Source organism: Macaca fascicularis, chromosome 4, assembly GCF_037993035.2.
Source record: "Macaca fascicularis isolate 582-1 chromosome 4, T2T-MFA8v1.1".
Taxonomy (NCBI): domain Eukaryota; kingdom Metazoa; phylum Chordata; class Mammalia; order Primates; family Cercopithecidae; genus Macaca; species Macaca fascicularis.
In genome coordinates this window covers 137,266,412-137,291,960 of record NC_088378.1, presented here as the reverse complement: position 1 = coordinate 137,291,960, position 25,549 = coordinate 137,266,412, and the positions used below count along the sequence as shown (strand labels likewise).

The 25,549-nt window shown below is 46.4% G+C and overlaps 1 protein-coding gene across 5 annotated transcripts; it reads right to left on the bottom strand.

Moving 5' to 3' along the window:
* Positions 1-496: 496 nt before the first annotated feature.
* RPS10 (ribosomal protein S10) lies at positions 497-22,651 on the bottom strand. Of its 5 annotated transcripts, none has more exons than XM_065544132.2 (7): positions 22,343-22,651; positions 21,623-21,772; positions 21,265-21,436; positions 18,042-18,119; positions 15,100-15,116; positions 14,816-14,871; positions 14,154-14,248 (listed from the first exon to the last, which is right to left on the bottom strand). In XM_065544132.2, the coding sequence occupies exons 2-7, from the start codon at positions 21,770-21,772 to the stop codon at positions 14,155-14,157; spliced, it is 567 nt and encodes a 188-aa protein (XP_065400204.1). In that variant the 5' UTR covers positions 22,343-22,651; the 3' UTR covers position 14,154. The 5 variants fall into 5 exon arrangements, with proteins under 5 accessions (XP_065400205.1, XP_065400204.1, XP_065400203.1 ...); XM_065544131.2 differs by having other exon boundaries at positions 22,579-22,651; XM_005553260.4 differs by lacking the exon at positions 15,100-15,116 and having other exon boundaries at positions 14,158-14,248.
* Between the last annotated feature and the right edge of the window lie 2,898 nt (positions 22,652-25,549).

The following is a 25,549-nucleotide window of genomic DNA, read 5'->3' as shown; positions in this document are numbered from 1 at the left end:
CACTCCTGTAATCCCAGCACTTTGGGAGGCTGAGGCAAGTGGATCACGAGGTCAGGAGTTCTAGACCAGCCTGACCAACATGGTGAAACCCCATCTGTACTAAAAATACAAAAATAGCCAGGCATGGTGGTACGTGCCTGTAATCCCAGCCACTCAGGAGGCTGAGGCAGGAGAATCGCTTGAACCTGGGAGGCAGAGGTTGCAGTGAGCTGAGATCATGCCACTGCACTCCAGCCTGATGGACGGTGCGAGACTCTGTCTCAAAAAAAGAAAAGAACATCTGTCAACATAGACCATAAGTTTGTCCATAAAATAAGCTTCAATAAATGTCAAAGGACTGAAGTTGCGTAGAATATGTTCATGGGGAAAAGGACTTAAATTAGAAAAGACCAATAATAGGATATCTAGAAAAGCCTCAAATATTTGTAAATTAAATCTATTTCCAAGTAACCCATGAAACAAAAGTCACAAAAGATAAAATGTTTCTAACTGATATCAATATATATGAGGCTTAACTAAAGCTGTCTTCGCGCAGTGACTCACGCCTGTAGTCCCAGCACTTTGGAAGGCTGAGGCAGGCAGATTGCTTGAGTCCAGGAGTTTGGAGACCAGCCTGGGCAACATGGTGAAACCCCATCTCTACAGAAAAAAAAAAAAAAAAAAAAAAAAAAGCAATGCTTAGAAGGAAATATATTCAACTAGTATTAGAAAGGAGGAAAAGTTTAAAATCAATAATATAGATTTCCACCTTAAGATGCGAGAAAAGGCTGAGTGCAGTGGCTCACACCTGTAATCCTAGCACTTTAGGAGGCTGAGACACGCAGACCACTTGAGCCCACGAGTTCAAGACCAGCCTCGGCAATATAGTGAAACCCCATTTCTATGAAAAATACAAACGTAGCTGGGTGTGGTGGCACCTGTAGTCCCAGCTACTCAGGAAGCTGAGGTAGGAGGATCACTTAAGCCTGAGAGGCGGAGGTTGCACTGAGCCAAGATCACACCACTGCACTCCAACCTGGGGAACAGAGCAAGACCCTGTCTCAAAGTAAATAAATAAATAAAATAAGCTAGAAAAAAAGCAAACCCAAATTAAGTAGGGGAAGAAATTAATAAAAGAGAAGAAATCAATGAAATATAAATCAAACAATAGAAACAACAAAGCCAAAAGTTGGTTCTTTGAAAATATTAATTGTAAAAATAAAAATAGCCAAGCGTGGTGGTGTGCACTTGTAGTCCCAGCTACTTGGGAGGCTGAGGTGGGAGGAGAGCTTGATCCCTGGAAGCAGAGGTGCAGTGAGCCAAGATTGCACCACTACACTCCAGTCTGGGCAACAGAGCAAGACCCTGTCTCAAAAATAATAATAATAATAATATACTGATATTGGTTGTGGCAAATGTACCATATTAATGTAAGATGTCAACAATAAGGAAAACTGGGTGTGGAGAACATGGGAACTCTACTATCTTCACAACTTTTCTATAGACCTAAAGCTATTCTAAAATAAGTCTATTCAAAAAAACTTGCCATAAAGAAAATTCCAGTGCCAGGTGGTAGCATTGGTAAAATCTATCAAATACCCAAGAAAGAAGGGATACAAATTCTACACAAGCTTTTTCAACAAACAGAGGTGGAAAGAATACTTTTCAACTTATTATATGAAGCTGAAGTAATTCTGATATGCAAATCTGATAAAGACATTACAAGAAAAAAGTTACAGACCTGTATCCTTCATGAACACACACACACACACAAATCATGAAGAACAGATCAATAAATAGAATCCAGCAATATATGCAGTGAAATATATTATGACCAAAAAAAGTTTAATACAAGAATATAATGTTAGTTTAACTTTACAAAAATCAAACAGTGAAATAAATCACATCAACATAATAAAAGAGAACAACTATATGATTGTCTTGATCCTAGAAAAGCACTTCACTTTTAAATAAAATTATTATTTCACAGTCAATACTCTCAGCAAGCTAGGAATGGAAGCAAACATTCCTCACCTGATAAAGGACACCTATGAACAACAGGTGAAATGGTGAAAGAATAAATGTTTTCCCATTAAGATCAAAAGCAAGGCAAGAATATCTCCTCTCACCACTATTATTAAATATTATATTAGAGATCCTAGCTAGTGAAATAAGACATGAAAAATAAATACAAGGCATAAAGACTAGCGAGGAAGTAAAACTGTCACTATTCACAGACAACCTATTTTTTATTTTATTTATTTATTTATTTGTTTATCTATTTATTTATTTTGAGACAGAGTCTCACTCCATGAACCAGGCTGGAATGCAGTGGCACAATCTTGGTTCACTGCAGCCTCCACCTCCCGGGTTCAAGCAATTCTTCTGCCTCAGCCTCCCAAGTAGCTGAGACTACAGGCGTGCACCACTGCACCCAGCTAATTTTTGTAGTTTTAGTAGAGAAGGGGTTTCATTATGTTGGCCAGGCTGGTCTCAAACTCCTGACCTCCAGTGATCCACCCACCTCAGCCTCCCAGAATGCTGGGATTCAGGCATGAGACACCGCGCCTGGCCGACAACCTATTTTTTAAGTAGAAAATCCAAAGGTAGGTACTAGCCAAATACCCAAAATAGTAGTATTAATAAGTGAAATTAGGCTGGGCACAGTGGCTCAGGAGAATGGCTTGAACCCGGGAGGCAGAGGTTGCAGTGAGCTGAGATCATGCCACTGTACTCCAGCCTAGGTGACAGAGCGAGACTCTTTTTTTTTTTTTGAGACAGAATTTCACTCTTATTGCCCAGGCTGGAGTGCAATGGCATGATCTTGACTCACTGCAACCTCTGCCTCCTGGGTCCAAGTGATTCTCCTGCCCCAGCCTCCCAAGTAGCTGGGATTACAGGCATCTACCACCATGCCCGGCTAATTTTTGTATTTTTAGTAGAGACAGGGTTTCACCATGTTGGCCAGGCTGGTATTGAACTCCTGACCTCAGGAGTTACAAAGCCTGTAATCCCAGCACTTTGGAAGGCCAAGGTGGACAGATCACCTGAGGTCAGAAGTTCAACACCAGCCGGGCCAACTTAGTGAAACTCTGTCTCTACTAAAAATACAAAAATTAGCCACATATGGTGATGGGCACCTGTAATCCCAGCTACTCGAGAGGCTGAGGCAGGAGAATTGCTTGGACCCGAGAGGCAGAGATTGCAGTGAGCCGAGACCATGCCATTGCACTCCAGCCTAGGCAACAAAAGCAAAACTCTAACTCAAAAAAGAATTTAGAAATGCTCAGCACTTTGGGAGGCCGAGGCAGGCGGATCACGAGGTCAGGATATCGAGACCATCTTGGCTAATGTGGTGAAACCCCATCTCTACTAAAAACACACACAAAAAAGTAGCTGGGCGTGGTGGCTGGCGCCTGTAGTCCCAGTTACTAGGGAGGCTGAGGCAAGAGAATGACGAGAACCCGGGAGGCAGAGCTTGCAGCGAGCCGAGATCGCGCTACTGCATTCCAGCCTGGGCAACAGAGCAAGACTCTGTCTCAAAAAAAAAAAAAAAAAAAGAATTGTGTAAGATCTGTATATTGAAAACTACAAAATGTTGCTGAGAGAAATTCAAGAAGACCTAAACAAATGGAGACATACTCTATATTCATGGTTTAGGAAACTCAGTATTAAAAAGACATCCATTTTGCCTAATTGTCATACAGATCCAACACAATTCCTATAAAAATTCTGGGCCGGGCGCAGTGGCCCACGCCTATAATCCCAGCTCTTTGGGAGGCCGAGGCGGGTGGATCATGAGGTCAGGAGTTCGAGATCAGCCTGACTAAGATAGTAAAACCCTGTCTCTACTGAAAATACAAAAATTAGCCAGGTGTGATGGGGGGTGCCTTAGTCCCAGCTACTTGGGAGTCTGAGGCAGGAGAATCACTTGAACCCAGGAGGTGGAGGTTGCAGTGAGCAGAGATCATGCCACTGCACTCTAGCCTGGGCAACAAGAGAAACTCCGTCTTAAAAAAAAAGAAAAATCTGGCAGTTTTTTGGGAAGAAGTCGTCAAAATTATTCTAAAGTGCATATGAAAATGAAAAGGATGTAAAACAGCAAAAAAAAAAAAAAAAACTTGAAAAAGAACAGAGTCAGAGGATTTATATAACTTATTTTTAATACTACAAAATGACAGCAATCAGTGTGTGGTGGCACTCACATGTAGTCCCAGCTATTTGGGAGGCTGAGGCATGAGAATCGCTTGAACCCAGGAGGCGGAGGTTGCAGTGAGCCAAAGTTGCGCTACTACACTCCAGCCTGGGTGACAGAGAGAGCCTCTGTCTCAAAGAAAAAAAAAAAAATAGTAATCAGGACAGTGTAACATTTGTGTAAGGATAGATTAATTGATCAATGGAACAGAATAGAGAATCCAGAAATAGACCCACACTTCATGGTTATTTATTTTCAGCAAAGACACCAGAGCAATCCAATGAAGAAAGGACAAGTGCTTTTTCACAAATGGTGCTGGAATAAAGGGGTATCCATATGGACAAAAATGAACCATGACTCCTACCTCACATCATACACAAAGATTGATTCGAGATGGATTATACACTTTAACATGAAACTGAAGACTTTAGACTATAGACTTTAACATAAAAACTAAAACCAAGACTTTTGTGGAAAACATAAGCCGTCTCTTCATGACTAAAAGGTAGAGAAGGACATAGGAAAACCCTGTCTCTCAAGTAATTTTTTTTTAATTAGTCAGCCATGGTGGCGTATGCCTGTGGCCCCAGCTACTCAGAAGGCTGAGGTGGGAGGATCACTCAAGCCTGGGAGGTCGAGGCTGCTATGAGCTATGATCACACCACTGCACTCCAGTGTGTGCAGTGAGCTGTGATTCTACCAGTGCACTCCAGCGTGGGCAACAGAAAGAGACCCTGCTTCCAAAAAAACAAGGAGATGAGGCCAGGCATCGTGGTTCACACCTTTAATCCAAATACTTTGGGAGGCAGAGGCAGGAGGATTGCTTCAGGCCAAAAGTTCAAGATTAGCCTGGGCAATATAGGAAGAACGCACCTCTACTGAAAATTTACAAATCAGTGGCCAGGCCCAAGGGCTCACACAGGTAATCCCATAACTTGGGGAGGCCAAGGCAGGAGGATTGCTTGAGCCCAGGAGCTCGAGACCAGACCTGACAACATGGAGAAACCCCATCTCTACAAAAAATACAAACATTAGCCAGGTGTGGTGGTGTGCGCCTGTAGTCCCAGCTACTTGGGAGGCTGAGGTAAGAGAATCGCTTCAGCCTGGGAAGTAGAGATTGCAGTGAGCTGAGACTGTGCCACTGCACTCCAGCCTGAGCAACAGAGACCCTGTCTCAAAAAAAAAAGGAGGCTGAAGTGGGAGGATCACCTGAGCCAGGGGAGCTGGAGGCTGCGGTGAGCTGAGATCGTGCCACTGTACTCCAGCCTGGGCAACAGAGCGAGGTCTCGTCTCAAAAATCTGGTCTCAAAAAAAAATTGGGGCTAGACGTGGTGTCTCACACGTGTAATCCCAGCACTTTGGGAGGTCCGAGGCAGGCGAATCATTTGAGGTCAGGAGTTTGAGACCAGCCTGGCCAGCTTTGTGAAACCCCATCTCTCTGTCTCTACTAAAAATACAAAAATTAGCCGGGTGTGGTGGCAGATGCCTGTAATCCCATCTACTTGGGGGGTTGAGGCAGAAGAATCTCTTGAACCCGGGAGACGGAGGCTGCAGTGAGCCAAGATCATACCACTGCACCACAGCCTGGGCAACAGAGCAAGACTCGTCTCAAAAAAAAAAGAAATTAGACATGGTAGTGCACACCTGTAATCCCAGCTACTCAGGAGGCTGAGGTGGGAGGATCACTTGAGCCCAGGAGTTTGAAACTAAAGTGAGCCACTTCATTCCAGCCTGGGTGACAGAGTGAGACACGGTCTCGGAAAAAAAAAAAAAAAAAAGTGAAATATTTTGTATCTTGACAGGGACATCAATGATCAATGCCTTCCAGGCACAGATTAGAAACATATTTGTAGTTGAACAAAGTTAGGATTTTGCTGGTTGTCATGAAAGAGAATACATATCGTGGAAAAGCATAGCGTATCTCAAAGAGGGTAATAAGAAGGATTTAGGATTTGGACTTGTGTTAGGTGGTTTTGGGGAAGGTTAAGGGACTGAGGCTTTGCTCTGGATTGGACGACCTCATGTGATCCACCTGCCTCAGCCTCCCAAAGTGCTGGGATCACTGGCACGAGCCACCGCACCTGGCAGTCTTGGTATTTTTGGTACACTTTATCAGGGTCACAAAGTGACCTTGTCTGATTGTTGATGTTTGATGATGTTGTTTATGTCCACAGGAGAATGGCATGGCCTCGCTGTGAGCGCCAGGCCAGCTTCAAACATGCCAAGGCCTAGCTATAAGGATCAGGTCAGTTCCTGACATTAGGGGCTGCTTTTCTCTTTCTCAGGGGTATGAGTTACAAGGTTGTATCCATCATCCAAGAGTAGAGTTAATATTTGTGTATTTCAATGTCAATTTGACTTAAAAATGCCTATATACAAAATAAATAAACAGGCCGGGTGCGGTGGCTCACACCTGTAATCCCAGCACTTAGGGAGGCCGAGGTGGGCAGATCACTTGCGGTCAGGAGTTTGAGACCAGCCTGGCCAACATGGTGAAACCCTGTCTCTACTAGAAGTACAAAAATTAGCTGGGTGTGTTGGCAGGCACCTGTAATCCCAGCTACTCAGGAGACTGAGGCAGAAGAATTGCTCAAACCAAGGGGGTGGAGTTTGCAGTGAGCTGAGATTGTGCCATTGCACTCCAGCCTGGGTGACAGAGTGAGACTCTGTCTCAAAAAAAAAAAAAAGAAAAAGAAAAAAATAGAAAAAAAAAAGAATAAACAAACTGTGGGCTGGATGCGATGGCTCATGTTTGTAATTCTAGCACTTTGGGAGGCCAAGGCAGGTAGATCACTTGAGGTCAGGAGTTCGAGACCAGCCTGGCCAACACGGTGAAACCCCATCTCTACTAAAAATACAAAAATTAGCTGGGTATGGTGGTGGGTGCCTGTAATCCCAGCTACTCAGGAGACTGAGGCAGGAGAATCACTTGAACCCAGGAGGAGAAAGTTGCAGTGAGCTGAGATCGCATCACTGAACTAGAGCAAGACTTCATCTCAAACAAACAAAAAACCCTGTAATACATCCATGTAACAGAATACTACTCAGCAATAAATAGGAACAAACTACTGATGCATGATGCATGCAACATAATGGATGAATCCCTAAACACCATGCTGAGCAACAGAAGCCAGTCCCAAGAGTACATACAATATGATTCCACATATCTGACATTCTAGAAAAGGCAAAATTATACTAAAGACCAAGAAGAGTGTTTGCCAGGGGGTTGACCACAAAGGGGCAGCATGTGGAAACACTTTTTAGAGTGATGGAAAAGCTCCATTGTTTCACTGTGATGTATATCTTTTTATCAAAACTCAGAACTCTATATCTAAAAAGTGAATTTTGGCCAGATGTGATGGCTCATGCGTAATCCCAGCACTTTGGGAGGCTGAGGTGGAATGATCACTTGAGCCCAGCAGTTTGAGACCAGCTAGGCAACATAGGGAGGCCCTATCTCTACAAAAATAAAAATAAAATATTAGCCAGGCATGGTGGTGCAACCTATGGTCCCAACTACTTGGGAGGCTGAAGTGGGAGGATCACTTGGGCCTGGGAGGTAGAAGCTGCAGTGAGCCATGATGGTACCATTGCACTCCCGCCTGGATGACAGAGTGAGACTTTGTCTCAAAAAAACAAAGTGAATTTTACTGTATGTAAATTGTACCTCAATAAATCTGACTTAAAATAATAATCAAATTAGGGGTGGGAGTGGGCATAGGTATCAATGTAACAACAATGGCAGAGGCCATGCCTGTAGTCCCAGCTATTTGGAAGGCTGAGGTGTGAGGAGTTTGAGTACAGCCTGGGCAACACAGTGAGACTTCATCTCAAAACAAACAAAAAAGGAATGGCAGAATGCTGATGACTATTAAAGCTCAGTGATGGGTACACTGTGGTCCATTTCATTTCATTTCATTTCATTTCATTTCATTTCATCATTTCATTTCATTTCATTTCATTTCATTTCAGAGACAGAGTTTTGCTCTTGTTGCCCAGGCTGGAGTACAATGGCACGATCTCGGCTCACCTCAACCTCCACTTCCCGGGTTCAAGCGATTCTCCTGCTTCAGCCTCCCGAGTAGCTGGAATTACAGGCATGCGCCACCACACCCGGCTCATTTTGTATTTTTAGTAGAGATGGGGTTTCTCCAGGTTGGTCAGGATGGTCTCGAACTCCCAACCTCAGGTGATCCGACCGCCTCAGTCTCCCAAAGTGCTGGGATTACAGGTGTGAGTCACCATGCCCAACCTTGGTTTATTATACTTATTTTTATTTTATATGTTTGAAGTTTTCTATACTAAATGTTTTTTATTTTAGTGGAAGGGGAAATCTCTGTGTAATGGAGGCAAAGATGTCAAACAGTCAGTTGACTGTTCAGCCTCCCAGTGTACTTTTTGCACATTAATAAATGGATGCCCCTAGATTCTGAAACTGACCTTCTGCTTTTCACACACTTAAATAAACTAGAACTTAAATAAACTATTTGCTTTGACATTTCTTGCAGATACTCTTCAGAATTTCTTACTCTCATTTGATTTGTAACTTTCATAAATTTTGCCCCATTTTGAGGCCTCCTTAATTCCCTTAGCTTGGGTATCCTCTCTCATTTAATATTTCTTCATTTTTAAAGATGCCCTTTTCCTCACAATGGGCTCTTTGATATGTCAGTAAACCATGCAGGGCTTATTTTTCAAGTGGCTGTTCTCTTGGTCTGGTGCCATGCATTTATCACGGGCTTCCAATAAAGCACTTTTCAATAGAAATGGGCTCCCTGCTTTCTATGGGCTGTAACTTTTTAAACAATTCCTTTCATTCCCCCCGCTACTGCCCTCATTCTGTCCTAGTTTCCCTTTCAAAAACTGAGCAATCAAATGATGGATTTTGTCCCCTCCCTTTCCTGGTAGCAGCCTGAATGTGTATTGTAGTCACCACTGACCAAGGGGCTTACCCATGAACACTCGTTGCCCCAGTGTGGTCACGGCGCAGACCCAGTCCAGCCTACAGTATTCCGCAGTGTGGGGTCGAGTACTTCCCAAGCATCCAGCATTCTTGGTTGTGTCAGTCCTCCCCTCCATATTGCTTTTAAGTTTTATTTATAATTGTATGTGTTTATGGGGTACAATGTGATGTACATATTGTGGAATGATCAAATTAGGCTGATTAGCATGTCCATCCCCTCAAATATTTATCGTTTCTTTGCGGTAAGGACATGTAAAAACCTCTCTTTCAGCTATTTTGAAGTATACAATACAGTGTTATTAACAAGAGTCACTGTGCTATGCAATCGAACACCAAAACTTATTCCTATCTAACTGAAACTTTGTACGTGTTGACCAACATCTCCCCTTTCCCCGTCCACTGTCCGCCTCCCACCTTCGTATTGTTCACTGGCTCATGATCGCCTGTGGGATAAAATCCAAACTCTTCATGCCTACTAGAATGGCTAAAATGAAAAGGCTGGCCAGACCAGGTGTTGGTGAAGATGAGAAGCAACTGAAACTCACACACTGCTAGAGGGAGTGTAGAATGATGCTGCTACTTTAGAAAGCAGTTTGGCAGTTCCTCTAAGTGTTAACCATAGAGTTACTGCATGACCCAGCAACTTCACTCCTAGGTATATACCTAAGAGAACTGAAAACACATGTCATCACAAAAGCTTGTACACAAATGTTCACATTAGTCACAATAGCCAAGCACTGGAAACAAACAACCCAAATGCCCAAGTACAAGTAAATGGATAAGCAAATCATGGTATAGCCACACAATGGGATGCTGCCCAGCACTAAGGAGGAACTACTGATACACGCAGTACTGATGAATCTCAAAACAATTATGCCAAAAGAAGTTGGACTAAAAAGAATGCATACCGTATGACTCCATTTATATAAAACTCTAGAAAATACAAACTATCCTAACAATGCCTAGCCTCAATGGGCCCACCCATGCCAGGCACCAGGTAGGGAGCGTTCTAGTGAGCCCTCATGTCTACAGAGCTACCTCCTCAAAAACAAGTATCTTATGGGATCTTTTTTTATTTATTTATTTATTTATTTTTTTTGAGACAGAGTCTCGCTCTATGGCCCAGGCTGGAGTGCAGTGGCATGATCTTGGTTCACTGCAACCTCCGCCTCCTGGGTCCAAGTGATTCTCCTGACTCAGCCTCCTGAGTAGCTGGGATTACAGGCACACACCACCATGCCCGGCTAATTTTTTCCATTTTTAGTAGAGACGGGGTTTCACCAGGCTGGCCAGGCTGGTCTCGAACTCCTGACCTCGTTATCCGACCACCTCAGTTTCCCAAAGTGCTGGGACTTTTTTTTTTTTTATTTTTAGCAGAGACAGGGTTTCACCATGTTGGTCAGGCTGGTCTTGAACTCCTGACCTCTTGATCTGCCTGCCTCAGCCTCCCAAAGGGCTGGGATTACAGGCGTGAGCCACTGCGCCCAACCTCTTAGGGAATTTTTTTTTTTTTTTTTTTTTACCAGACAGAGTCTTGCTCTGTTGCCCAGGCTGGAGTGCAACGGCGCGATCTTGGCTCACTGCAACCTCCGCCTCCCGAGTTCAAGCGATTCCCCTGGCTTAGCCTCCTGAGTAGCTGGGAGTACATGCATGTACCACCACGCCTGGCTAATTTTGTATTTTTAGTAGAGACCAGGTTTCTCCATGTTGGTCAGGCTGATCTCAAACTCCCCGACCTCAGGTGAGCCTCAGCCTCCCAAAGTGCTGGGATTACAGGCGTGAGCCACCACACCCAGCCTCTTAGGGGATCTTTTAAGCTGCTCTATCTTGCCTCCAAGCATGTAACATGCCTACATGATAGCTGCTTCCTGGTCTGTTTATTAATCAAAACAGAAGTGGTGCTTCAAAAGAGTCACTGAGACTTAAAGCTGTTGTTGGCACTGGCTGCAAGGGGATTCTGTTTTTCAGGGAAGGAGATTTGTGTCCCTATCAGGAAGTTTATGTTAAGTTAGGAAAATGTATCTTCAGCTATCAGCTTCCCAAATCCCTTGAAAAACCCTTTGGTAGGTAGCAGTAGTGGTGGTTGGGATTATCTGATGAACCATTGGGCTGGTGGGTAGATTTGAGGCTAAGGTGCACCTGGAGACCAACCCTGGAAGATGGGTTAAACCTCTTCAAAGCTTTTCCCAAGTGATGGCTGGGCCCATGCAGCCTGCCCCGCAACTCACCTCTGGGCCACTTCAGCCTTCATTCATCTCCCTTGCCCTACACGTCCTTAGAATTCAGTCTGGATGCGATTTACCACTTACAGAATAGTTGTTGTTCTGGACTCTTATTAATGTATAGCTTTGGTTTTGTTTTCCCAACTCGACTGTCAGGTGCTTAAGGGCAAATTTTGAGCCTTGTTTCTCAGAGCTCTTATTCGCAATGATCCTTGAGCAGCTAATGAATGATTATTGATTGGAAGGGCTGTTTTCATCTACCAAGGTAGGGACAGAGCTGGCAGGCACCAAGATCCACTTCTACCTGCATGTTTTTATTCACATGCTCTTTTCTAGACTCCTCGGGTTTCCCCAGAGTCCATGGGTGATCTTGGAGTATATATTATGAAACTAATCTGAATCACGAGGAAAGAAGTTGGCAAAGAGCCCTAGCTGAAAAAGTAACATTTTAGGGCCAGAAAATCACTAAGGTCGTAGAGGAAACCTATTCACTAGCTGGCCTGTGGGAAACAGAAAGGCAGGAGCTCCTAACATTTCACAGTGGAATCCAGGTTAAACAATCACAAAGCGTGTGAACATGGGCAAACCACTTGACATCACTCGAGCCAGCAGAAAAATTGGATAAAAAGCAATCTTTGAAACGAGCCAAGGCCGTGCTGAAACGAGCTTCCCCAAACACTGCTGCTTTCTGCCAAAGCAAGCTTCTATTTTATTGGTGGCTCAGATTCCAAAGTTCACTTCCCAGGACTAACAGTTAAGTGCGTATTTGGAGTTACCATCAGCTGCCACCTCGTGGTCTACATTACAACTGCCTATCAATACTGAAGGTGGTTTAGAATTCTCATCTGTGTAGTTTAGAATTGTCACAAATCTCATTTGACCAAGTTTTTTGTTTTTTTGTTTTTTTTGAGATTGGGTCTCAATGGATGGTTTCAACTCCTGGGCTCAAGTGATCCTTCTACCTCAGGCTCCTGAGTAGCTGGGACTACATGTGTGTGCCACAGTGCTCAGCTTCATGAGATCAGTGATAATTATTGAGTCTTACTCTGTCGCCTAGGCTGGAATGCAGTGGCACAATCTCAGCTCACTGCAACCTCTACTTCCTGGGCTCAAACAATCCTCCTGACTCAGCCTTCCAAGTAGCTGGAACTACAGGTGAGCACAACCATGCGAGGCTGATTTTTGTATTTTTTTTTTGTGGAGATGGGGTTTCACTGTTACCCATGCCGGGTCTTTAACTCCTGGACTCAAGTGACCCACCCATCTTGCCCTCCCAAACTGCTGGGATTAAAGGTGTGAACCACAATGCCGGGCCCCATTTCACCAATTATTGTCCATTTTTATACAATGCTTAGACCACGGTACTCCACAAATGATTCCTAAGTTCTCAAAACCCGTAAGACGCACTTCCAATTAGCTACCAGTTTTTCTGGCTGAAAAACACTACCTTGGGCCTGTCTTGAGCCACTGGTTGGTTCAGAGCTGTTACCTCAAATGCTTTAACCACCTCCATCCCAGTAACTCGTATTTACTGCAGATAGTCATGGTGACTGATCTGCAAGCCAAGGTTGGTGTCCTACTCAGCAAGTCTGCAGGATTGTCTCAGCTCTCACTGGGCTATGCCAAGTTTCCCTTCTGGCATTGTGCCAGGTATATAGTATATTTGCAGTCCCTTTCCTGCATCCATGCTGAGATCACACTTGATCAACAGAAGACTATATACACATCTCTAGTCCATTTAGTCATGCCATGACGGATCACCACTCGGAGACCAAGGAAAACTACAACTCTTATTCCTTCCTTAAAGGAACCCTGGACAGCAAAGCTCCTACTGCCCAATATTTATTCCAATTATGTTAAGACATAAAAACGTTGGTCAGGCATGGTGGCTCACACCTGCAATCCCAGCACTTTGGAAGGCCTAGGTGGGCATTTCACCTGAGGTCAGGAGTTCGAGACCAGCCTGACCAACACGCAGAAACCCCATCTGTACTAAAAATACAAAATTAGCCGGGCATGGTGGCAGAAGGCTGTAATCCCAGTTACTTGGAAGGCTGAGAGAGAATTGCTTGACCTGGGAGGCAGAGGTTGCAATGAGCTGAGATTGCGCCATTGCACTCCAACCTGGGCAACGAGAGCTAGACTCCGTCTCAAAAAAAAAAGTTTTCAGATGAGTTTCAAATGTTTTGGTCCTTGAGACAGGGTCTTGCTATGTTTCTCAGGCTGGTCTCAAACCCCTAGCCTCGAGCAATCCTGCCTCAGGCTCCTGAGTAGCTGGGACTACAGGCCTTAGTCACTGTGAACAGTGGTTTTTGTGCATTGTTTTCTCCCTTGATTCTTGTCAACAAACGCCGACCCTTGAAGACATATTAGTAATGCTGGCCTAAACACCATTCCTGTGCTTCTTCCCCATAAATTGAAGGAGAACCATTTCCTTGGTTACCTTTGATCCTCCCTGCCCAGCACTTCTTATAGTTCCCGACAGCAGGCACAAATCACAACTCCCAGGCAACCAGCAACTTTCCCACCACGCAGAGCTGAGGCAGCATGGCTGGTCTGGAAAAGGAACCCAGTTCTCCAACTGCCTCCAAGGTGCAGCACCATATGGGACACCACTCTGCAGGGAGGCGCTGGCTAGAGAAAGCAGGGCACATGCCAAAGCCAAGGACAGCAGCAGCCGGTGTCACCCAGGACAACGACAACCCCCCAAACCAAGCCAGTACTGTCCCATTTACACTCTGACCCTTAAAACGTTCCTGTTCAGGCTGCACAAAGCAAACAAAATGGACACAAGATTAAGGTTTTTTGGCTGTAAGTTTATTCAATGCAAAATAATCCTCTTCAATTTTACTGAGGTGGCTGACCACGTCCACGACCAAATCCGCCTCTCTGTAAGAGAAAGCACATCACATCAGCATGAGCAGCACTCTGGTTTGACCTTGTGGTTTTGCTAACTTTCAAGCCTCATTATAACTCCAGAGGCCCCCAAATGTAAACTGCTGGGAGAGAGCTGAGTACAGGCTGTAAATCCCAGCACTGCCCCTTACTGGATGTGGGGCCATATCCAACGTCTAGGCCCATTTCCTTGGTAGCTGTAATTACCTCTATTTTATAGATGGGGAAACATCATATGAAAAAAGATGGGATGATCTGATTTCATACCATCTTGGTTCTTAAGCCCACTCACCTTCCAGTGTTTAGTTCAATGTCAAGCATTAACAAAACAAAGTAACAGCAGGCCACATGTACTGATTTCTGAGACTCATTTCAGTAATTTACATATTTACAAAAGTTTGCATGCTACATCTCAATGTAAAATTTGGAATTTGGAAAAAAGCGGGAGGAGGGAACTGGCTGACAGGACCATACTATACGACATCCCCACAACTTGCCGAGCAACCAGACTGAGGCCAGAACAAATGATGGCTCATGGAAAACAAATAGGAAGATACTCACAAACTGGAATTCGGTTGCTGACCCAGCCCCAGCCTCGGCTTTCTTGTCAGCACCAGCTAGAAAGTGAAACTCGATTTAGAATCATCATATTATCCAATCTACTATAGAACAAGGGAAGACAACTCACCGACTCCAATCTTGCAGGAAAAGCCACGCACCACCCCATTAAATATAAGCAAATTACACCAGTGGTGGGGAACACCTTCTCAGCCTTCCAATACTCACAGCCCAAACTACAAATCCTCCCAAAGGATTCCCACTTCCGATCACACTGACTGACTTACCCACTTCAGAGCAGCATCTAGGTAACAAAGGGAGCGTAATTAGGGAAGAACTAACATGTAAAGGGGTAAGGGCCCACAAAAGCCTTAATTACCATGGGAGAAAAGCAGACAAGATGCTGCCCTGTCCTATATCCCAGTCACAGCTCAAATGGAGTCATGCAAAATTCACCAGTTTTCTTATACTTATTTGAGACAGGGTCTTTTTTTTTTTTTTGAGACGGAGTCTCGTTCTGTCGCCCAGGCTAGAGTGCAGTGGCCGGATCTCAGCTCACTGCAAGCTCTGCCTCCGGGGTTTACGCCATTCTCCTGCCTCAGCCTCCCAAGTCGCTGGGACTACAGGCACCCGCCACCTCGCCCGGCTAGTTTTTTGTATTTTTTAGTAGAGACGGGGTTTCACCTTGTTCGCCAGGATGGTCTCGATCTCCTGACCTCATGATCCGCCCATCTCAGCCTCCCAAAGTGCTGGGATTACAGGCTTGAGCTACCGCGCCTGGCCCGAGACAGGGTCTTACTCTGTCGCCCAGGATGGAGTGCAGTGGCACGATCTCAGCTTACTATAACCTCTGCCTCATGGGATCAAGCGATCCTTCCACCTCAGCTGGGACTGTAGGCAGCTAATTTTTATATTTTTTGTTTGTTTGAGACAGAATTTTGCTCTTGTTGCCCAGGCTAGAGTGCAACGGCGTGATCTCGGCTCACTGCAACCTCTGCCTCCCAGGTTCAAGTGATTCTCCTGCCTCAGCCTCCTCAGTAGCTGGGATTACAGGCACGCACCACCATGCATGGCTAATTTTTTTGTATTTTTAGTAGAGACGGGGTTTCTCCATGTTGGTTTCTCCAGGGTGGTCTCAAACTCCCAACCTCAGGTGATCTGCCTGCCTCAGCCTCCCAAAATGTTGGGATTACAGGCATGAGCCAACTGCATCTGGCCCTAATTTTTATATTTTTTGTAGAGATGGGTTCAGCCATGTTGCCCAGGCTGGTCTCAAACTCCTGAGCTCAAGTGATCTGCCTGCCTCGGCCTCCCAAAGTGCTAGAATTACAGGTGTGAGCCACTGCACCCAGCCAATTACAAAGACTTAAGGAAAAAAAGAATGTAAAATATTTCAATACTGTTTATACTGATTACATGTTAAATTAACACTTTTAGATATTTTAAAAATCGATTTATTTATATTTATTTATTTATTCTTTTTTTTTTGAGATGAACTCTCACTGTTGTTCCTGAGGCTGGAGTGCAATGGTGCCATCTCAGCTCACTGCAACCTCCACCTCTGGGGTTCAAGCAATTCTCCTGCCTTGGCCCCCTGAGTAGCTGGGATTACATGTGCATACCACCATGCCTGGCTAATTTTTTGGATTTTAAGTAGAAATGGGGTTTCACCATGTTGGCCAGGCTGGTCTCGAACTCCTGACCTCAGGTGATCTGCCCGTCTCAGCCTCCCAAAGTGCTGGGATTACAGGTGTGAGCCACCGCGCCTGGCCCTGACTTATTTGAGTTGGGGGGGTCTCACTCTGTCGCCCAGGCTGGAGTGTAGCAACAAGATCATAGCTCACTGTATCTCAAACTCCTAGGCTCAAAACAATCCTCTTGCTTTGGCTTTCCAAGTAGCTAGAACTACAGGCACATACCACCATTCCCAGCTCACTTCTACACATATTTGATTAAATAAAAGACATTAGTAATCAAATAGCCTGTTTCCACTTGCTTTTTCAAGTGTGGCTACCAGGAAATTTTGTATTAGATCTATGGCTCACATTGGGCACAAGGATAGGGGGAGGAAAGCAAATGCCAATAACGAATATGGTTTCAGTAATCATTAAATTTCTTTTTTTTTTTTAAGACAGGGTCTTGTTCTGTTGCCCAGGGTGGAGTGCAGTGGCATGATCTCGGCTCACTGCAACCTCCGCCTCCCAGGTTCAAGCAATTCTTCTGCCTCAGCCTCCCGAGTAGCTGAGATTATTACAGGCAGGCACATACCACCACACCAGGCTAATTTTTTTCAAGTAGAGATGGGGTTTCACCACACTGGCCAGGCTGATCTCGAACTCCTGACCTCAAGTGATCCACCTGCCTCGGCCTCCCAAAGTGCTGGGATTACAGGCATGAGCCACTGTGCCTGGCCCATAATCATTAAACTTCCAATATCACCAACTTCCTCTCAACCAAGGGCTGGAGAAATCCCAGTTACTTGGGAGGCTGAGGCAGAAGAATGGGGTGAACCCAGGAGGCAGAGCTTGCAGTGAGCTAAGATTGTGCCACTGCACTCCAGCCTGGGCCACAGAGCAAAGACTGTCTCAAAACCAAACCAAACCAAAACAAAACAAGTTGAATCCTATTATTCCTTTACAAAAATACTAACAAAGGCTCCTCATCTTACTGAAGTTTTTTTTTTGTTTTTTTTGAGACAGAGTCTTGCTCTGTCATCCAGGCTGGAGTACAATGGCATGATCTTGGCTCACTGCAACCTCTGCCTCCCAGGTTTAAGCAATTCTCATGCCTCAGCCTCCTAAGCAGCTGGGAATACAGACGCCCACCACCACACCACCCTAATTTTTGTATTTTTAGTAGAGACAGGGTTTCATCATGTTGGCCAGGCTGGTCTCGAACTCCTGACTTCAAGTAATCTGCCCACTTCGACCCCCACCAAACTGCTGGGATTACAGACATGAGCCACTGAGCCTGGCCTGAGTTTTGCTTTTTAAAAAATTCCAGTCCCTAACTCAGAAGGCTTTCCTCCTAATTCTCATCTATTAAATCACTGCATAAGGAAAGAAGCACAAAGGACTCCAGCTGTTCTGATGCTCTGCAGAATTAAACCAAGAATCTTTCCTGGTCATTTTGTCATCATCAAAGGCTGAGCCCCACCCAGCCAGAGCCAGCTGTGAGAATCCAGATATTTCACCCCAACACCCCTAATATAGGTGATGCATTTACTCACGTGGCACAGCACTCCGTCTGTAGGTATCTCTGTCAGCTTCCCCTCTTGTGAGTCTCGCAGGTCGCTCACCCTCCAGACCTATGTAAATCAAAACACACTGTGAACATAGGGCAATCTGGGAACTCTGTCCCTTAAAGCCAAGAAAACTGGCATTGCTCTCCAGTTTTCACTGAGCAACCACTTGGTTAAGATGGGTTAATGGGGACAGGAACTCCTTAAACCTATAACGTCAGCTAGAAACAATTATTTCTCCATAGAAACTTATTGACAATCGTGGCTGCAAATCTGCGAAGAAAAAAAAAAAAAGGCTTCCATTTTGTTTCGACATAAAACCATTTTCCAATTATTGGACCAATCTAGACATCCAGCTATTTCTATGAACATCTGAATAGCCAAACTTCTGAACCTGACCCACGTTAAGTAGAAAACTTAGTATATGCAAATGGAAAAGGAAGCATCCTAAGCTGAAAGTCCCAACTCCAATATTAAGTACATAATCTACGGGTTACCAAGAATCCTTTAGTTCCTCCTGGGCTTCTTCACATACCTGTTAGGCTGCGGGATACATATTAAGGTGGAAACTGTATCAATCTTTTTTTGAGACGGACTCTCGCTCTGTCACCCAGGTTGGAGTGTGGTGGCACAACCTCAGCTCACTGCAACCTCTGCCTCCTGGGTTCAAGCAGTTCTCTCACCTCAGCCTCCCGAGTAGGTGGAATTACATGCACGTGCCACCATGCCCAGCTAAGTTTTGTATTTTTAGTAGAAAGGGGCTTTCAATCTGTTGGCCAGGCTGGTCTCCAACTCCTGACCTCAAGTGATCCGCCTGCCTTGGCCTCCCAAAGTGCTGGGATTATAGGCGTGAGCCACCACGCCTAGGCAATTTTTTTTTTTTTTGGTTGTTATCTTTAGTAGTGACAGGGTTTCACCATGTTGGACAGGCTGGTCTTGAACTCCTGGCCTCATGTGATCCTCCCACCTTGGCCTCCAAAAGTGCTGAGATTGCAGCTGTGAGCCACCACACCCTAAGGCACAAACTTTTAGAGCTACCTTTAAAAAATTATCATAGGCCGGTGCGGTGGCTCACGCCTGTAATCCCAGCACTTTGGGAGGCCGAGGCAGACGGATCACAAGGTCAGGAGATCAACACCATCCTGGTTAACATGGTGAAACTCCGTCTCTACTAAAAATACAAAAAAATTAGCTGGGCGCGGTGGCAGGTGCTTGTAGTCCCAGCTACTCAGGAAGCTGAGGCAGGAGAATGGCGTGGACCCAGGAGACGGAGCTTGCAGTGAGCCAAGATTGCGCCACAGCATTCCTGCCTGGGCAACAGAGTGAGACTCCGTCTCAAAACAAACAAACAAAAAAAATAATAAATTTGGCCAGGCACAGTGGCTCATGCCTGTAATCCCAGCACTTTGGGAGGCCAAAGCAGGTGATCACTTGAGGCCAGGAGTTTAAGAACAGCCTGGCCAACATGGTAAAACCCTGTCTCTACTAAAATTACAAAAATTAGCCAGGTGTGGTGGTGTACGCCTGTGATCCCAGCTACTCAGGAAGCTGAGGCAGGAGAATCACTTGAACCTGAGAGGCAGAGGTTACAGTAAATTGGGATCGCACCACTGTACTCCAGCCTGGGTGACAGAATATAAACAAACAAACACACACACACATTAAGTAACAGTTTAATCAAGTATTTCCTCTACCCAGTTACCTTGGAACTTACCCGGAGTCTGTGTGATTAGAATATGAATTATGTCTCTTTTTTTTTTCGAGACAGGGTCTTGCTCTGTTGCTCAGGGTGAGTGCAACGGCCAGTCACAGCTCAATGCAGCCTGGAGTTCCTGGGCTCAACCACAGGTGTGCACCACCATGCCTGGCTAATTTATTTTTTTGTAGAGACCGGGTCTCACTATACTGCCCTAGCTGATCTCAAACTCCTGGACTCAAGTAGTCCTCCTGCCTTGGCCTCCCAAAGTGCTGGGATTACAGGAATGAGCCACTGCACTCAGGCAGAATGAACTGCTTTCAAAGCAGAAATAAATCATGTAATGAGTGGCAAAAATAAATGTCAGGCCCAACTAAATCAGAATATATCAAGCACAGATAGGCAATGGCATTTTTTCCCCCCAGAAGATTCCAAGATGCAGTAGAGAACTCTTGCTAAAAAGACGTATTATGGGCTGGGCACGGTGGCTAACTCCTGTAGTCCCAGCACTTTGGGAGGCTGAGGTGGTGGATCACCTGAGGTCAGGAGTTTGAGCCCAGCCTGGCCAACAGAGTGAAATCCCATCTCCACTAAAAATCCAAAAATTAGCTGGGCATAGTTCTGGACGCCTATAATCCCAGTCTCGGGAGGCTGAGACAGGACAACTGCCTGAACCTGGGAGGTGGAGGTTGCAGTAAGCTGAGATCGCACCACTGCACTCCAGCCTTGGCCACAGATGTCTACCTGATCACCAGAATCCCTTGGGCAACTTTCCTAACAAATTCCTAAGCTCCATAAAGTAACTCTCCAGGGGAACCTGGACCCTCTGATGATCACGTTTAGGAATCTGTGCATTTTGTCACTCCAACCTACGCTCTCTGCAGCTCCTACAGTTTCATAACAAAGAACCATAACCTAGACAAAATACAGGCCAGGCACGGTGGCTTACCACCGCACCCCAGGCTGGGCAACAGAGCAAGACTCCGTCTCAAAAAAAAAAAAAAAAAAAGCAACTGTAAGCCAGCAATGATCTCAATAATCAAAAGATAATTCTCCTCGCACTACACATGCGTGCATATCCTTTCACATCGTGGTATACACCATCCGTTCTCCACTCCACTGTTTCTAATTTTTTCCCCTGCTGGCAAGAAAACTACAAAACTCTTGTTTCTTTCAAGGTGGTAAATGGCTTTGCTTTGGACTTTTTGGGAAGAGTACAACACACTCTGCTGGAAAAGTTACTCAATGTTCTATACCACATGTGTCTGGATGTTTGTACAGGTATGGGTGAAGAAAGCGACTGACTATCTGTGCTTAAGGCCATCTCATGGATGGCCTGAAGAACTGAGTCTAGTTCTATTCCAAGTCCCAAGTCACGGGACAAGGGTTCTAGCACTTGACCAAATGCCTGCAGGCCAGAGCCCTCTAAAGCTGACACCAGCTAAGAATGCTTCTGTCCCTTACACAAAAGAAACTATTTTCAAATAGCTGAAGGCATTTGTTTGGGCACCATACCTTTAGGCCGAGGCCTGCCAGTCTCTGGACGGCTACGGCGTAGGGTGGCAGGCACAATCTCCGGGGGCAGATGAAGGTAATCACGGAGATACTGGATACCCTCATTGGTAAGGTACCAGTAGAAATGTCTCCAGGCAAACTGTTCCTTCACGTAGCCTCGGGACTTGAGAGACTGTAAGGCAAAAAACTTACTGTTAAGGCATAAGTAGAAACTTGGATCATCCTAGACAAGTCTCCAGTCCCAGCCCTTCAAGTTAGCAAGCAGCCCCGGCAGTCCTGACCTCCCCTTTGGAACTTGCCTTGAACGTTAGGGGAAGATCCCTCCATCCCGTCCCAGTCTTCCTCCTCACCCTCCTACCTGCATGGCCTTCATGACATGAAGGTTGGGTACATTCTTGTCTGCCAGCTCCGGGTGCTTAGGCATGTGGACATCCTTCTTGGCCACCATGACTCCCTCCTTAAAAAGGAGTTCGTAAATAGCAATCCGGTTCTTCTTAGGCATCAACATCTGCAAAAAGGAGATGACTGTCAAGAGCACTTCTGAGTAACGAGGCCGGGGCCCAGTAATCAAGTTCGTGACCCTAAAGTCACCCACAAAAATCCGTAGACAACATGCCGGTGGGAGGACTCAGCTTCACAAAACAGATTCGGCAGAGGCCAGCTCCGTCCCTCCCCATCCCCAAAAACAATTCAGGTGGAAAAGCTGTCAGCATGTTAAAACCAGCATAGTGGTGCACATTCGCGCCAAACTTCCTTAAGTTATCACAATTACAAAGGTCGATGGCGGGGTAAGAGGAGCAGACCCTGTATTATCGGGAGCAGCTGGAGGCCATCAGCGACTGTACCCAGCGCGGAATCGCGCGGCTGTACCATAAGGTACACAGGGAAGGCCCGGAGGAGTAGAACCCCGCTTCTTGAAAGCGGCAGACCCCAAACCGAAGGGCTAAGGCCTTCGCACCCTCGTTTCCTACCACACCTCCCCCAAAGTAGAGCTCCAGTGCCAGGCAAGCAGGCAGTCGGGGGAGTCCTGTCCCCAAGGAAAAAGCGTGTCGGCGGGACACTGTCTCCCTAGTCTCACCTGGCAGGTCTCCGCCACGCACTGCCTTCATCCTCCCCCTCTCCCTCGGACAATCTTCGCCTACCAGCGGCCCCCTACCCCATAAAATAAACCTCCAGCCCCTGTCGCTACTCAGAAATGGGTGTGTGGGGAGTGGGAGAGAGGCCCCCTGCCCGCATCCTGGGAAGGAGCAGCCGCTAAGGCGGCAAGATGGCCCGGATGGGAGCCGATGGAACTCGAACTCCACAGAAACTCACCTCGGCGGCTGCAGGGTCCGGGGCCGGGGCTTGAAAAGAAGGAGCATGCGCGGTGCTGCGTCTCTTCCGGGCTGGCGTGGGCCCGCCCCCCGCCAGGACCCGCGCGGAGCCTGGGGTGGCCTCGGCGGTGCCTGAAGGACTGGCGGATCTGACCACAGAGCCCGACAGCTTGAGGGACGCACGCACACACTAGGAAACCGCCGCCGGGAACTTCTGAGCTTGCGTGCTTTATCAGTACAGGGTCACCTATTTTGGGCTGACGTTTTAGAAACGCTTCTTTTTTTCCCCGCCCAAAATTTATTATGCAAGTCATATATGCTCTTGGAGCAAGAAAAGAGAGAGAACATACAAATCAGATGACAATAAAAGACTAAAAAGGTACTCCCATCAACCAAAGAGGATCACTATTAACATTGTGGTATACATTTTTCCAAACTCATATGCACTCACACCAGTAGACTTTTAAAAAAATAAAATAAAATAAAAAAACAGAGGCCGGGCGCGGTGGCTCACGCCTATAATCCCAGCACTTTGGGAGGCCGAGCTGGGCAGATCATAAGGTCAAGAGTTTGAGACCGCCGGGCGCGGTGGCTCACGCCTGTAATCCCAGCACTTTGGGAGGCCGAGGCGGGCGGATCACAAGGTCAGGAGATCGAGACCACGGTGAAACCCCGTCTCTACTAAAAATACAAAAAATTAGCCGGGCGCGGTTGTGGGCGCCTGTAGTCCCAGCTACTCGGGAGGCTGAGGCAGGAGAATGGCGTGAACCCGGGAGGCGGAGCTTGCAGTGAGCCGAGATCGCGCCACTGCACTCCAGCCTGGGCGACAGAGCGAGACTCCGTCTCAAAAAAAAAAAAAAAAAAAAAAAAAAAAGAGTTTGAGACCAGCTTGGCCAATATGGTGAAACCCTGTCTCTACTAAAAATACAAAAAAATTTAGCGGCAGGCGCCTGTAGTCCCAGCTACTCGGGAGGCTGAGGCAGGAGAATCGCTTGAACCCGAGAGGTGGAGGTTGCAATGAGCCGAGATCATGCCACTACACTTCAGCCTGGGCGACAGTGAGACTCCGTCTCAAAACAAAAAAAAAAAAAAAAAAAAAGTTGACTCAGCATTTGGGCAGGGTGATGCAGGAGAATTGCTTGAGCCCAGAAGGTCCGGACCAGCCTGAGCAACCGTGAGACTTAATCTCTACAATTGTTTTTTTTTTTTTTGAGACGGAGTCTCACTCTATCGCCCAGGCTGGAGTGCAGTGGCGCAATCTTAGCTCACTGCAAACTCCGCCTCCCAGGTTTACGCCTTTCTCCTGTCTCAGCCTCCCAAGTAGCTAGGACTACAGGCGACGGCCACCACGCCCGGCTAAGTTTTTATATTTTTAGTAGAGACGGGGTTTCACCGTGTTAGCCAGGATGGTCTCGATCTCCTGACCTCGTGATCCACCCGCCTCGGCCTCCCAAAGTGCTGGGATTACAGGCGTGAGCCACCGCGCCTGGCCTTTCTTTCTTTTTTTTTTTTTTAATTAACTGACTGTGGTGGTGCACGCTTGTAGTCCCAGTTATTCACGAGGCTGAGGCGGGAGGATCGCTTGAGCCCTGAAAGTGGAGGGTGCAGTGAGCCGGGTTCATGCCTCTGCAGTGCAGCCTGGGTGACAGAGAAATACCCTGGCTCTATTTAAAAAAAAAAAAAAAAAGAAGAAAGGAAAAAGAGGTCGGGCGCAGCGGCTCAAGCCTGTAATTCCAGCACTTTGGAAGGCCGAGGTGGGCGGATCACGAGGTCAGGACTTCAATACCAGCTGGCCGACATAGTGAAACCCCATCTATACTAAAAATTCCAAAAAATTAGCCGGGCGTGTTGGTGTACGCCTGTGATTGAGGCAGGAGAATCTCTTGAACCCGGTATGCGAGGTTGCAGTGAGCCGAGATCACTCCCCTGCACTCCAGAGCTTGGGCGACAGAGCGACACTCCGTCTAAAAAGAAAGAAAGAAAAGGAAAGTGGGGCTGGGCGCAGTGGCTCACGCTTATAATCCCAGCAATTTGGGAGCCGGAATAGGGTGGATCACCTAAGGTCAGGCGGTTGAGACCACCCTGGCCAACGTGACAAAATACGATCTCTACTAAAAAAAAAAAACCAAAAATTAGCCAGGCATGGTGGCGGGCGCCTGTAATTCCAGCTGCTTGGGAGGCTGAGGCAAGGAGAATCTCTTGAACGTGGGAGGCGGAGGTTGCAGTGAGGCGGAGGTTGCAGTGAGTTGAGATTGCATCGTTGCACTCCAGCCTGGGCGACAAGAGCGAAACTCCGTCTCAAAAAAAAAAAAGAAAGAAACAAAGAAAGAAAGAAAGAAAAGAAAAGTGGACCTGGCACGGTGGCTCAGGCCTGTAATCCCAGAACTTTGGGAGGACGAGGTGGGCGGTTCACCTGAGGTCGGGAGTTCGAGACTAGCCTGACCAATGTGGTGAAACCCCCTCTCTACTAAAAATACAAAAATTAGCTGGGCGTAGTGGTGGGTACTTGTAATCCCAGCTACTCAGGAGGCTGAGGCAGGAGAATTCGCTGGAACCTGGAAGGCAGAGGTTGCAGTGAGTCAAGATCTCGCCACTGCACTCCAGCCTGGGTGACAGAGCAAGATTCCGTCTCAAAAAAAAAATAATAATAAAATAAAAAATTAGCCGGGCGTGGTGGCGGGCAGCTGTAATCCCAGCTACTCATGGAGCTGAGTTTTGAGGATCGCTTGAGCCCGTGGGTCAAGGCTACCGTGAGCCGAGACTGCACCACTGCCCTGCAGCCTGGCCAGCCTGGGTGACAGAGCAAAACTCTGTCATTAAAAAAAAAAAAAAAAAAAAAAAAGGCTGAGCGTGGTGGCTCACACCTGTAATCCCAGCACTTTGGGAGGCCAAGGCGGGCAGATCACGAGGTCAGGAGATCGAGACCATCCTGGCTAACACGGTGAAACCCCGCCTCTACTAAAAATAGAAAA

Coding starts and splice junctions, on each gene's coding strand:
- RPS10 (XM_065544132.2), bottom strand. CDS start 21,772: ATGTTGATGCCTAAGAAGAACCGGATTGCTATTTACGAACTCCTTTTT. Junction 18,120..21,264: donor TGGCAGGCCTCGGCCTAAAG/GTATGGTGCCCA, acceptor TGATTTACATAG/GTCTGGAGGGTGAGCGACCT. Junction 14,249..14,815: donor CAGCAACCGAATTCCAGTTT/GTGAGTATCTTC, acceptor TTTCTCTTACAG/AGAGGCGGATTTGGTCGTGG.